This window comes from Eriocheir sinensis, chromosome 19, assembly GCF_024679095.1.
Source record: "Eriocheir sinensis breed Jianghai 21 chromosome 19, ASM2467909v1, whole genome shotgun sequence".
Lineage (NCBI taxonomy): Eukaryota > Metazoa > Arthropoda > Malacostraca > Decapoda > Varunidae > Eriocheir > Eriocheir sinensis.
This window is the reverse complement of record NC_066527.1, coordinates 19609824-19622363: the sequence shown is the minus strand read 5'-3', so window position 1 is coordinate 19622363 and position 12540 is coordinate 19609824. Positions and strand designations below refer to the sequence as shown.

General features: G+C 44.6%; 1 protein-coding gene across 1 annotated transcript in view; it reads left to right on the top strand.

The window, feature by feature from the left end:
* Positions 1 to 872: 872 nt before the first annotated feature.
* Positions 873 to 12540, top strand: part of LOC127000864 (transmembrane 9 superfamily member 1-like) — a 27258-nt gene continuing 15590 nt past the window's right edge. Inside the window, exons 1-4 of the mRNA XM_050864967.1 lie at positions 873 to 999; positions 2910 to 2999; positions 5147 to 5228; positions 10330 to 10553. Of these exons, the coding sequence (XP_050720924.1) occupies positions 919 to 999; positions 2910 to 2999; positions 5147 to 5228; positions 10330 to 10553 (477 nt within the window). The 5' untranslated portion in view covers positions 873 to 918. The remainder of the gene's footprint in view (positions 1000 to 2909; positions 3000 to 5146; positions 5229 to 10329; positions 10554 to 12540) is intronic.

The window sequence follows — 12540 nt, the reverse complement described above, 5'->3', positions numbered from 1 at the left end:
GATCTATAATTATTTTAAGCTGTGCCGTGATCCAAGCTTTAAAGATCTATATTTATTTTGCTGTGCCGTGATCCAAGCCTTAAAGATCTATAATTATTTTAAGCTGTGCCGTGATCCAAGCTTTAAAGATCTATAATTATTTTAAGCTGTGCCGTGATCCAAGCTTAAATTTAAAGATCTATAATTATTTTAAGCTGTGCCGTGATCCAAGCCTTAAAGATCTATAATTATTTTAAGCTGTGCCGTGATCCAAGCTCTACAGATCTATAATTATTTTAAGCTGTGCCGTGATCTAAGCTTTAAAGATCTATAATTATTTTAAGCTGACTCATGAAGAATCATTTGACCCAGATAATTTTGAATCAGCTTAGCTCCAACATACACATACCATATACACACATATAGCCTACTCTCAGGGTGACAGAATTAATGTGTGGTTATTGAAATGAGTTTATATATACATACACATAACATATATCGTATTAGGGAGCTATAATATTTTTATAGGTTGTCATTCAAGGAGACTATGTACTACTACTGCTACTACTACTACTTCAAATACAATAACAACAACTACCACTACTACTACTACAGTAATAGTGGTAGTTGTTGTTATTGTATTTGAAGTAGTAGTAGTACATAGTCTCCTTGAATGACAACCTATAAAAATAAATCTGGCGCCTTTAAAGGTGTTCGCTGGCTCATCAAGGCGTTCCATCCTATGTGGCGGCTATAATAGTAGTAGTAGTAATTGTAATTACTACTACTACTATTATAGCCGCCACATAGGATGGAATGCCTTGATGAGCCAGCGAACACCTTTAAAGGCGCCCGATTCTCCTATCCCGCCTAGCCGCGCCGCTCACCTGTCCCGTGTTTGTGCCGCGCGGAGTCTGGAGTTCATCGCCACGAAGCAAGATGAAAAGGCCGCTGCCGCTCTTCGCCTTCGCCGCCGCCCTGCGCTGCGTGCTGGCCGCGTCCTACCAACCCGGGGGCGAGGTGAGCACAAGGAAGGAGAAAAGAAAGACTCGCCACCGTTAACACCCGAGCACGTCACCCGGAACACTTAGGAACAGGCTGCTGATTAACCCTGCCTACCTCACCCGTCCACCAACTGTCAATTATTTTAGTTTTGGGTCTACGTGGAACGTCAAAGTGTGGGGTCAGCGGCACGGGGTCAGGGTCATTGGGCAAGGCAGTGAAGAATAAGGTCACGTCAGGTCAGGGTCAGTCTTGTGGTACTACCGGCCAGCTTGCTGACGTGACACTCCCTCAGGCCAAAGTCAGCTGGTCACAGGGAATGACAATGTTGAAGAGAGGGTAGCCACCTCACCTATGCTTACTCTGTCCTTAATAATCCCCAAGTGAATTAGTAAGAGAGAGAGAGAGTAAAGTAAAGAGGGCATAGGGAACGTTAGTAATGAGTTAAGTTATGAGAGAAAGAATAGTTAAGGAATGTAATAGAATATAGGGAGACTGCAAGAGGCCTATTCTATTCTATCTTGGTGGAATAACCTATACACTTCAATCTTTAATTCTGGGAGGAAGTGTCTGTCTGCTGTGTAATGTCAGAAGGTTAAGTTAAGTATGGAATGTACACAGGATCATAAAAATAGATGAGTATTGTAAGTAATTAAGTGTGTCTCCCTCCAACTGTTAGACTTCCGATATGTATATATTTTTTTTTGCACGGAGAGATCCCTGGCTAACCTTCTGGCATTACAGCTGTATTTATCCATGACTCTGTGACTGCTATCATATCAAATGTCTCTTTGCCTATGCCCGTACTAAATCTGTCTTATTCCTAATAATACTACTGTTTGTATAGTACACACTTAGACCTACCTCTTGCTTTACCCTGCGACTGCTATCAATTACCGTTTACCGTTGATGAGGTTTCAGGCCCCGGTCCGCCGCCATAGCAGCGCTCCACAGGGCCACCAACATTATAACAGAAATATTAGCACCGAAAGTTGCCCTCAGTCCTCATGCTATCACCAGATACTACCTTGGCCCCCTGTTACCTACGCTAAGAAACCCTGTAGCACTCCCAGGGAATGATTATGTTATGAAAGTAAAGTAAAGCTGTAATGTAGAGTAAAGAGGGCATAGGGAATGTTAGTGATGAGTAAGTTATGAGAAGGAAAGAACAGGTAGGGAATGGAGTAAGAAGTAATGGAATGATTATATTATGAAAGTAAAGAGGACATAGGGAATGTTAGTGATGAGTAAGTTATGAGAAGGAAAGAATAGGTAGGGAATGGAGTGATAAGTGATAGTGAGTATAAGGTAGGTTTGCCAGTAATGAAGGAATGACTAGTATTATGAAGGGAATGAGAAGTAATGAGTACCGTATGTATGTATGTAGGGAATGTCTGCAAGTTATTAGCTTGAAAGATAAGAAGTTGAGTAATATGAATGGAATGGAATGAGAAATGATGAGTATGTATGAAGGGAATGAGGAGAGTATGTATGTAGGGAATGAGGAGTAATGAGTATGTATGAAGGGAATGTCTGCAAGTTATTAGCTAGTAGGATTATATAGGGAATAAGAAAATAATGTGTATGTATGTAAGGAATGTGTGCTTTTAACGAGTAAACAATGATAAGTAAAGAGTTTGCAAGGAACGTGATACAGTACATATTATTATTATTATAATTATTATTATTATTATTGAGATCCATGAAAAGGCCATCAAAGGAAAATATAATAAATTGCTATAGATCGCAGCAGACTCCCCCTCACTGAGAATAGACCAGTAATTGTCTAACTCTCTCTCTCTCTCTCTCTCTCTCTCTCTCTCTCTCTCTCTCTCTCTCTCTCTCTCTCTCTCTCTCTCTCTCTCTCTCTCTCTCTCTCTCTCTCTCTCCATTTTTCTTTTTTGATTATTTTATTTATTTATCTACAGGTGGTTCTCTATGTCAACAAGGTGGGCCCCTACTTCAACCCACATGAGACATACCACTACTACCAGCTGCCTGTGTGCCGGCCTACCATTGTAAGTATTTACTGTAGTACACACTTTCTCCTTTAAGAGCCAATTTCACAGTCCAATTCAGAGTGGCTTTGTAATCACCTGAACCAAACTATTCAATCTTTTACACTCCATAATGATTAGGTTTTCGATGCAACACCTGAGGAGGAATCTACATAACTGCACACCTGACATCAAACACATAGCTTATGACACACTTGTGAGACCAACACTTGAATACTGCTCCTTGGTGTGGAATCCTTACACACATAGAAACATTGACAGGTTAGAACAAATCAACACCAAGGCGGCTAGGTTCATTAGTACAAACAATTACACTGGAACGCCTGGCATCACAACACAGATCAAACAACAGCTAAACATGGAACCTCTTCACATACGCAGACAAGCACACAGACTTACACTTATGTACAAGATCACAAACACACACATTGACATTGACCCACACACATACTTACACAATGCAAACCGTCAACGTACTCGTAACACACACATCCATAAATACCAAACATATCACACTAACACTGACGCATACAAGCACTCATACTTTCCACGCACAATACATCACTAGAACAGCCTCCTTCTTCAGATTTTAGACTGCGGTACAATAGACTCATTCAGAAAACCAATACACATTCATTTGTCACCACAACACACCAACACTAACAATTAATTTGATTCACATCCCTCCCCTGCACACTTGGCTCCCCCGTCCCCCCAACAGCCAACACAAATATGCGCATTATAATCCAGATCCAGATAATACACAAAGATTTCATATACAGCTCCCTCAAAATTCTTAACTTGAATATGAACACAGAATACAACACAAGGAATATTTGAAGTCTCCAGCATTGATTTAAAGGTTTACATGTTTCTTTCCTTTCTCCTGCAAGCTGTTATAATATACTGTGTGACTGTTTTGTACCTATTCTAAGTAACTTGTCTCTCCTGCAAGCTGTTATAATATACTGTCCCTGGTAACTTCACTGAGGGTTCTAGTGTGACTGTTTTGTACCTATTCTAAGTAACTTGTGTGTGAGATTGTGTTTTGTTTCCTCTCTCCTGCAAACTGTTATAATATGCTGTCCCTAGTAACTTCATTGAGGGTTCTAATGTGACTGTTTTGTACCTATTCTAAGTAGCTTGTGTGTGAGATTGTGTTTTGTTTCCTCTCTCCTGCAAACTGTTATAATATGCTGTCCCTAGTAACTTCATTGAGGGTTCTAATGTGACTGTTTTGTACCTATTCTAAGTAACTTATGTGTGAGATTGTGTTTTGTTTCCTCTCTCCTGCAAACTGATATAATATGCTGTCCCCTGTAACTTCATTGAGGGTTCTAATGTGACTGTTTTGTACTTCATTCTGAGTAACTTGTGCTTGGCATTGTGTTTTATTCCCTGATTAAACGATAACCCATTTCTTGTATCAAAATAATGGAGATAGATAAGAAATTGTGTTATATTTTCAAAGTAAATTGTTTCTGTTATCATGATTGTGGAGTAAATAAGAAATGGTGTCACATTTTCTGATTAAATTTTACTCCTTTTCTTATAAATGTATACATAAAGATTTTAAAGAAGAAAGTGTGTCACATTTTCTGAGTAAATTTCCCTCTCCCTTCCTTCCCTTCCCTCTCCCTTCCTCTCTCCCTTCCTTCCTTTTCCTCTCCCTTCCTTCCTTTCTCTCCCTTCCTTCCTTTCTCTCCCTTCCTTTCCCTCTCCTTTCCTTCCCTTCCCTTCCCTCTCCCTTCCTTCCATTCCCTCTCCCTTCCTTCCTTTCCCTCTCCTCTTCTCTCTCCCCTCCTTCCTTTTCCTCTCCCTTCCTTCCTTTCCCTCTCCCTTCCTTCCCTTCCCTCTCTTTTCCTTCCCTTCCTTCCTTTTCCTCTCCCTTCTGTTCTCTCTCCCTTCCTTCCTTTTCCTCTCCCTTCCTTTCCCTCTCCCTTCCTTCCATTCCCTCTCCCTTCCTTCCTTTCCCTCTCCCTTCCTTCCCTTCCCTCTCCCTTCCTTCCCTCTCCCTTCCCTCTCCCTTCCTTCCCTTCCCTTTCCCTTCCCTTTCCTTCCCTCTCACTCTCCCTTCCCTTCCTTCCCTTCCCCATCACTCCCGGGCCTCCCCACCCCCCTCACTCCTGGTCACCTCCTCTCCACAGATTGAGCACAAGTCGCTGTCCCTTGGTGAGGTGCTGGATGGCGACCGCATGGCAAAGTCCAACTATGTCATCAAGTTCAAAGGTAATGGACAGGAGCCTCTTAGTTTATACCCTTGTGCCCTTGTGGGTTATTTATTTACTTATTATTTTACAGCAAGGGAGGCAGCTTGAGGGTAAACAGAAATAGTAGATTAAAGCCCTCAAGATTCTGCTCCAAACAAAAGTAGAAAGAATGAGAGCTTAAAAAATGGGTCAGTTTTGTGTGTATGCATCCTACCCTTTCCTCTTCCTTCCCTCCCTTCCTTTCCCTCTCCCTTCTCCCCTCTTTTCCCTCTCCCTTCTCCCCTCCTTTCCCTCTCCCTTCCTTCCCTTCCCTCTTCCTTTCTTCCCTTTCCTCTCCCTTCCTTCCCTTCCCTCTCCCTTCCTTTCCATCTCCCTTCCTTCCCATCCCTCTCCCTTCCTTCCTTTCCCTCTCCCTTCCTTCCTTTCCCTCTCCCTTCCTTCCTTTCCATCTCCCTGCCCTTCCTTCCCTTCCCTCTTCCTTCCTTTCCTTTCCTCCCTTCTCCCCTCCTTTCCCTTTCCCTTCCTTCCTTTCCCTCTCCCTTCTTTCTTTTCCCTCTCCCTTCCTTCCTTTCCCTCTCCCTTCCTTCCTTTCAATTTCCCTGCCCTTCCTTCCCTTCCCTCTTCCTTCCTTCCCTCTCCCTTCCTTCCTTTCCATCTCCCTTCCTTCCCATCCCTCTCCCTTCCTTCCCTTCCCTCTCCCTTCCTTCCTTTCCCTTTCCCTGCCTTCCTTTCCATCTCCCTTCCTACCCATCCCTCTCCCTTCCTTCCCTTCCCTCTCCCTTCCTTCCTTTTCCTCTCCCTTCCTTCCCTTCCCTCTTCTTTCCTTCCATTCCCTCTCCCTTCCTTCCTTTCCCTCTCCCTTCCTCCCTTCCTTCTGGATGAGGCAGTGAAAAGCTTTTTGAAAAGCGAGGGCGGGGCAGAGACAGCCCTTGATCAACCAACCCGTAGTGTCGGTGCGACTCACAAGAAACGGTATAACTAACGACGCCTCTGACAAGCGAACTGGTACAACTCGTCACGGCAAAAACAGCGGTCACATTTCTATCATGTACACAAATGCACGTAGTTTAATACCCAAAAAGGATGAAATTAGGGCGTATATTGCAGCAGAGAAACCAGATGTGGTAGCCATCACTGAGACTTGGGCCAACTCTACACATCTAGAAACCGAACAGTCATTCCCTGGATACGAAAGCTTCCACAAAAGTTGAAAGCACAAGAAAGGAGGATTAGTAGTTTGCTACATAAAAAGTACTCTCCCTGCCATAAAAATAGACAAACAGGACGCAGAGAACTACGACTCTGTCTATGTGGAAATAACCACAAATAACAAGAAACTAACACTTGCAACCGTATACAGGCCTCCGAAACAACAGGCAGCCGATGACACTGCCCTCTACGAAGAGCTTCACTCTAACACAAAGCAAGGAAGCAATTATAATTGGGGACTTTAATTGCCCTAACATTGACTGGGGACTGATGACTGGAGATCAAGAGGGTAACAGACTTATAGAAATAGTGGAGGATTCGTTCCTCACTCAAGTTGTAACTCAACCAACAAGAGAAAACAATCTGCTGGATCTGCTATTAGTAAGCGACCCCGACCTCATTCGTGACTGTACAGTTGGTGAGAAACTTAATGGGTGAGATCACCACTTAGTCCGTTTTTAATGTCAACATATGTCACAAACTCGTAGATAATCCGTCAGTGATACCAGATTACAAAAAAGGAAATTTCAACTTAGCCCGTGTGCCACTTTCCCTTACGACATGGGACCAACTTGACATCACTGACAATACAATCAACAACACGTGGAACGTCTTCAAAGATAAGCTGTTGCAGATAGAGAAGGCTACAGTGCCTACGAAATCCAGGCGAGTAAATGGGGCCGTAGATCCACCGTGGATGACCAGAGAAATAAAAAGGGCAGTAAACCTAAAAAAAAAGGAATTATAATTTGATGAAAGAGAATGCCACGGCCGAAGCCCGCACACAGTACCACAACAGCCTCAGAGCTTGTTGCAGCCTTATTCGGAGTAACAAACGCAACTATGAAAAGCAAATAGCGGGCAAAATAAAAACGTACATAAGATCGAAAAAGAAAGTAAAATCCAATATTGGTCCCCTGACAGATGAGACTGGATCTGTAACTCAGGACAGTAAACAGATGGCCAGAATCCTCAACAGTAACTTCCTATTCCCGAGGGCCCTGACCCGCCGAGTGAGATCACGCCCCTGGAAATTGACTCAATATGCGACCAAGAAGTAAAAAAGTACTTGGACAAACTCAACACGAACATGTCAATTGGACCTGACAGTTTGTCCCCACAGTTATTAAAAGAGCTTAAACAACAAATACTTCAACCACTCACTAACATATTCAACCGGTCAGTTCAACTGAACAAGGTACCGGAACATAACGTAACACTGATTTTCAAAAAAGGAGACAAAAGCGTAGCATTAAACTACAGGCCCATAAGTTTGACATCAGTGGCAGGAAAAATACTCAAAAAGATTATTAGAGACAAACTTGTTAAGTTTCTAGAAGACAATAATATAATCTCCGACACCCAGCATGGGTTCAGAAACAAGCGCTCCTGCCTAACGAATTTATTAGACTTCTTCCAAGGTATATATAAGAACTGGGATGCCCACATCCCCAGTGATGTTATATACCTGGACTTTCAGAAAGCCTTCGACAAGGTACCACACGAGTGACTCCTCAAGAAACTGCACTCGGCGGGCATTGGAGCCAATCTGATCGCATGGATAAGAGATTGGCTCACCGACAGAAACAACGTGTACTACTCAACGGACAGCCTTCCGATTGGCTTCCAGTCACTAGTGGAGTGCCTCAAGGGTCAGTGCTGGGACCCATTCTCTTCATCACATATATCAACGACCTAGAATCAGGACTGAAATCACAATATCCAAATTTGCTGATGACACCAAGGTGGGTGGAAAGGCCCTCACAAAGACCAACTGCGAAATCATTCAGAAAGATCTCAATCACATTATCGAATGGTCGGAAAAATGGCAAATGTCTTTTAACCCTTTCCTTGTGTGCAGTGTGGACGCGACTATCCCCTCAGGCGCAGTCGGGCAGCCCAATTGGGGAACTCTTTTAACCTCTGTATCTCAAAAACTATTCATCACAGCTGAAAACCAAAAAACACCATTGGAAAGAGGAGGTCTAGATTTATAGGAGTCGGTTATGTATGCCTCTCTTGCAAACGTACATGCACGTTCAGGGAGTGTTGAATTTTAACACCTACGTCGGTGCGGGCGTGATGATCAGCCATATTGAGGGAACTGCAGACTTTTTTCCTTCAGATTCTGGCAAGGGAGCATTGCCAACTGCAATATTTACAACTATTTGGTCAAAAAATCAGTCGGTGATAGGTGAAGCTATGCAAAAATCCTGCTATATTGGGCAAGAACATCCACCAGTTACTCATCCGTAGATTTGCCGCGCTGGGCTGATATGATTTTCCACCAAATTTAGTGAAGAATCCACTCAATTGGCAATCCTGTGTTGTGAGAATTAGTGTTGGAACACTCTCATATGCAGGAGATTTGAGTGCGGGTAGAGGTCACAGCGGGCGTTTAGCGCCACCAGCAAATACACCTAACGCCTGCTGCAAGTGTTTAGCAATGAAAGGGTTAAATCACCCAAGCGGGCGACCTCGTAATGAGCCAATAGGCTTTGTGTTGCCTGCATTTCCATGTTTCCATCTCCCTTCCTTCCCATCCCTCTCCCTTCCCTTCCCTCTCCCTTCCCTTCCCTCTCCCTTCCTTCCTTTCCCTCCCTTCCTTCCTTTCCATCTCCCTGCCCTTCCATCCCTTCCCTCTCCCTTCCTTCCCTTCCCTCTCCCTTCTCCCCTCTTTTATCTCCCTTCTCCCATCCTTTCCCTCTCCCTTCTCCCATCCTTTCCCTCTCCCTTCTCCCATCCTTTCCCTCTCCCTTCCTTCCTTTCTCTCCCTTCCTTCCTTTCTCTCCCTTCCTTCCTTTCCTTCTCCCTTCCTTCCTTTCCATCTCCCTGCCCTTCCTTTTCTTCCCTCTTTCTTCCTTCCCTTCCCTCTCCCTTTTCCCCTCCTTTCCCTCTCCCTTCTCTCCTTTCCCTCTCCCTTCTCCCCTCCTTTCCCGCTCCCTTCTCCCCTCCTTTCCAGTTTCCCTCTCCCTTCTCCCCTCCTTTCCCGCTCCCTTCCTTCCCTTCCCCCTCCCTTCCTTCCTTTCCATCTCCCTTTCTTCCTTTCCCTCTCCCTTCCTTCCCTCTTCCCTCCTTCCCTTCCCTCCCTTCTCTTTCCTCTCCATCCCTTCCCTTCCCCCTCCCTTTCCTCCCCTTCCCTCTCCCGTCCCTTCCCTCTCCCTTCCTTCCTTTCCATCTCCCTTCCTTCCGTTCCCTCTCCCTTCCTTCCCTTCCCTCTTTCCTCCTTCCCTTCCCTCTCCCTCCCTTCTTCCCTCTCCCTCCCTTCCTCTTTCTTTCCCTCCCTTCCCTTCCCCTCCCTTTCCTCCCTTCCTCTCCCTTTCCTTCTCTCTCCCTTCCTTTCCCTCTCCTATCCTTCCCTTCCCTCTCCCTTCCTTTCTCCCTTCCTTCCTTTCTCCCTTCCTTCCTTTCTCCATTCCTTCCTTTCCTTCCCTCTCCCTTCCTTCCTTTCCATCTCCCTTCCTTCCTTTCCCTCTCCCTTCCTTCCCTTCCCTCTTCCCTCCTTCCCTTCCCTCTCCCTCCCTTCTCTTCCCTCTCCCTCCCTTCTCTTCCCTCTCCATCCCTTCCCTTCCCCCTCCCTTTCCTCCCCTTCCCTCTCCCTTTCCTTCTCTCTCCCTTCCTTTCCCTCTCCTATCCTTCCCTTCCCTCTCCCTTCCTTTCTCCCTTCCTTCCTTTCTCCTTTCCTTCCTTTCCTTCCCTCTCCCTTCCTTTCCTTCCCTCTCCCTCCCTTTCCTTCCCTCTCCCTCCCTTCCCATCCCTCTCCCATCCTTCCTTTCCCTCTCCCTTCCTTCCCTTCCCTCACCCTTCCTTTCCCTCCTTTTCCTTCTCCATGTTTTCACCTTATTATTTGTCTTTTTCCCTTTCATTCCCTTCTAACTTCCTTCTCACTGTTCTGCTCTCCCTCACCCCAGAGAACATTGAGGACCGCAAGCTGTGTGACCTGCGGCTGTCGGAGGAGGAGGTCCAGTACCTTCGCGAGGCCATTGAGGAGAACTACTACTATGAGTTTGTGATTGACGACATATCCGTCAGGGACTTTGTGGGCCACCTGGAGGAGTCCGGCTTTGTGCCACACACACACAAGGTCTTCCTCTGGACCCACCAACACTTCAACATCCTCTATAATGAAGACAAGGTGAGTGGTGTCTTTACTCTGTGTCTCTTTGCATTTATTTTTTATTAAGTTAAACACACACACTCACACACACACACAAGGTCTTCCTCTGAACCCACCAACACTTCAACATCCTCTATAATGAAGACAAGATGAGGTTGTTAGTGTCTTATGTTAATGGTAGTGTCTTAACTCTTGTGTTTCTTTGCATTTATTTCTTATTAAGTAACACACACACACACACGCACATCATCATCATCATCATCATTTCATCGACGCCTGCTCCTAGGAGCCCCCACCAGGGGATGGCCATGGCAGAAGAGCTTCCATCTTTCTCTATCCAGACACTCCCTCCTTGCCTGCTCAAAGTTTCTCAAAGATCTTTCCCCCCTCTCCCTAACGTACTCTTGCACCCTATCCCTCCATTTCACTGGAGGTCGTCCTCTTGCATTCCCTCCCTCTATCTCACTCACATACACCCTTCTGGTCATCTTACTCTCCTCCATTCGCTCCATGTGGCCAAACCACTTTCAAGTCTGTCGCTTCACTTCTTCCAGCACTCCACACTTCTTCCCTTCACCCCTGTGACACATTCCAAAACACTCGTACAGTCTTTCATTACTCATTCCATCCATTCTACTCACACCACAATCACTCCTCAAATAACTCATTTCCACTGCCTGCACACACACACACACACACACACACACACACACACACACTCACATAGGCCCGTACCAAGAGTCACGAAGGTTTAGCGATGAAGATCGAAGGGAAGGACGGTGCGTACCTATAGTCACTAGCATTTTTGGAATGACGGTCTGCGGGAGAGACGAAGGGAAGGCAAGGTCTACCCCGTGTCTTCCCTCAGACCTTCGAGGAAAAATATGTTTATTTTCCAAATTTGGCGTGGCAGATAGTTGTGGTTCAGTTAAAACAACCTGAGAAAATATTTTCCCTAATTGGAAAGTCATATATTATAGTTGCAGCGAATATGTTTGTCTTGTTTACAACAACAGCACACGCCTTCAAAGCACAGAGGAACCAGCCAGGCGGGAATCTTCGTGGCTCACATTCTCCAACGATCTGTGGTTTTTCAAATTCTTTCTCATTTCAGTTAAGACATCTGGCTCTGCAAGTGCAAACAAAGGGTGTCTTAATAATTTCCTGCATGCAAATAACGATTAATAATGGAAAAAAACATGAAATAATGAATAATAACTGTTGAATGCGATGCTAGGCTATTTTGAATATATTAGGTTACCCATGTTATTTATACATGCAACATCAAAATTCCTTATATATAGACACTAGCAGAGTCGTATGTCACTTTATATCCCTTAATGAGATGAAACATGAGTATCTGAAAGGCTATAGATTGTTCGAGTATGATCAAACTATACTGTTTGATATACAAAGTTGTTTCTTCGTGTCCTTGTATGGTATATCACCGATGCAATCTTCTGTTTGCGGTTCATATATAATGGTTTGAGGATTTTGTGGATACACAAGCATTCAAATGATCTTCACGCAATCACAAACTCACAATGCGCAGGTGCCACATCTGCATTGACGAGTGGACAGACGGAATGAAACGGACAATATTATGGCTGTAATAGCACCATGGAGGTATTATACCTCCATAAATAGCACTGTGTGTTTGTATGTGTGTGCGTGCATTAGATCTGGTAGGTGAAAAGAAGGTTGCAGTGTGTGTATGTGCATTTACCTTCTCGAGCGACTTGTGGTAAGGATTGAAGGCACGGTCTGAGGCCGTGCCTACAATGTCGAAGGGAAGGTACGCGGCTTGACCTTCATGACTCTTGGTACGGGTCATAATGACTTCCTATAACCCCGTAAGTACTTCAACATACTCTATAGTGAAAACAAGGTGAGGGTGTCTTTACTCTGTCTCTCTTTGCATTTATTTCTTATTAAGTAACACACACACACACACACACACACACACACATACACAAGGTCTTCCTGTGAGCCCATAAGTACTTCA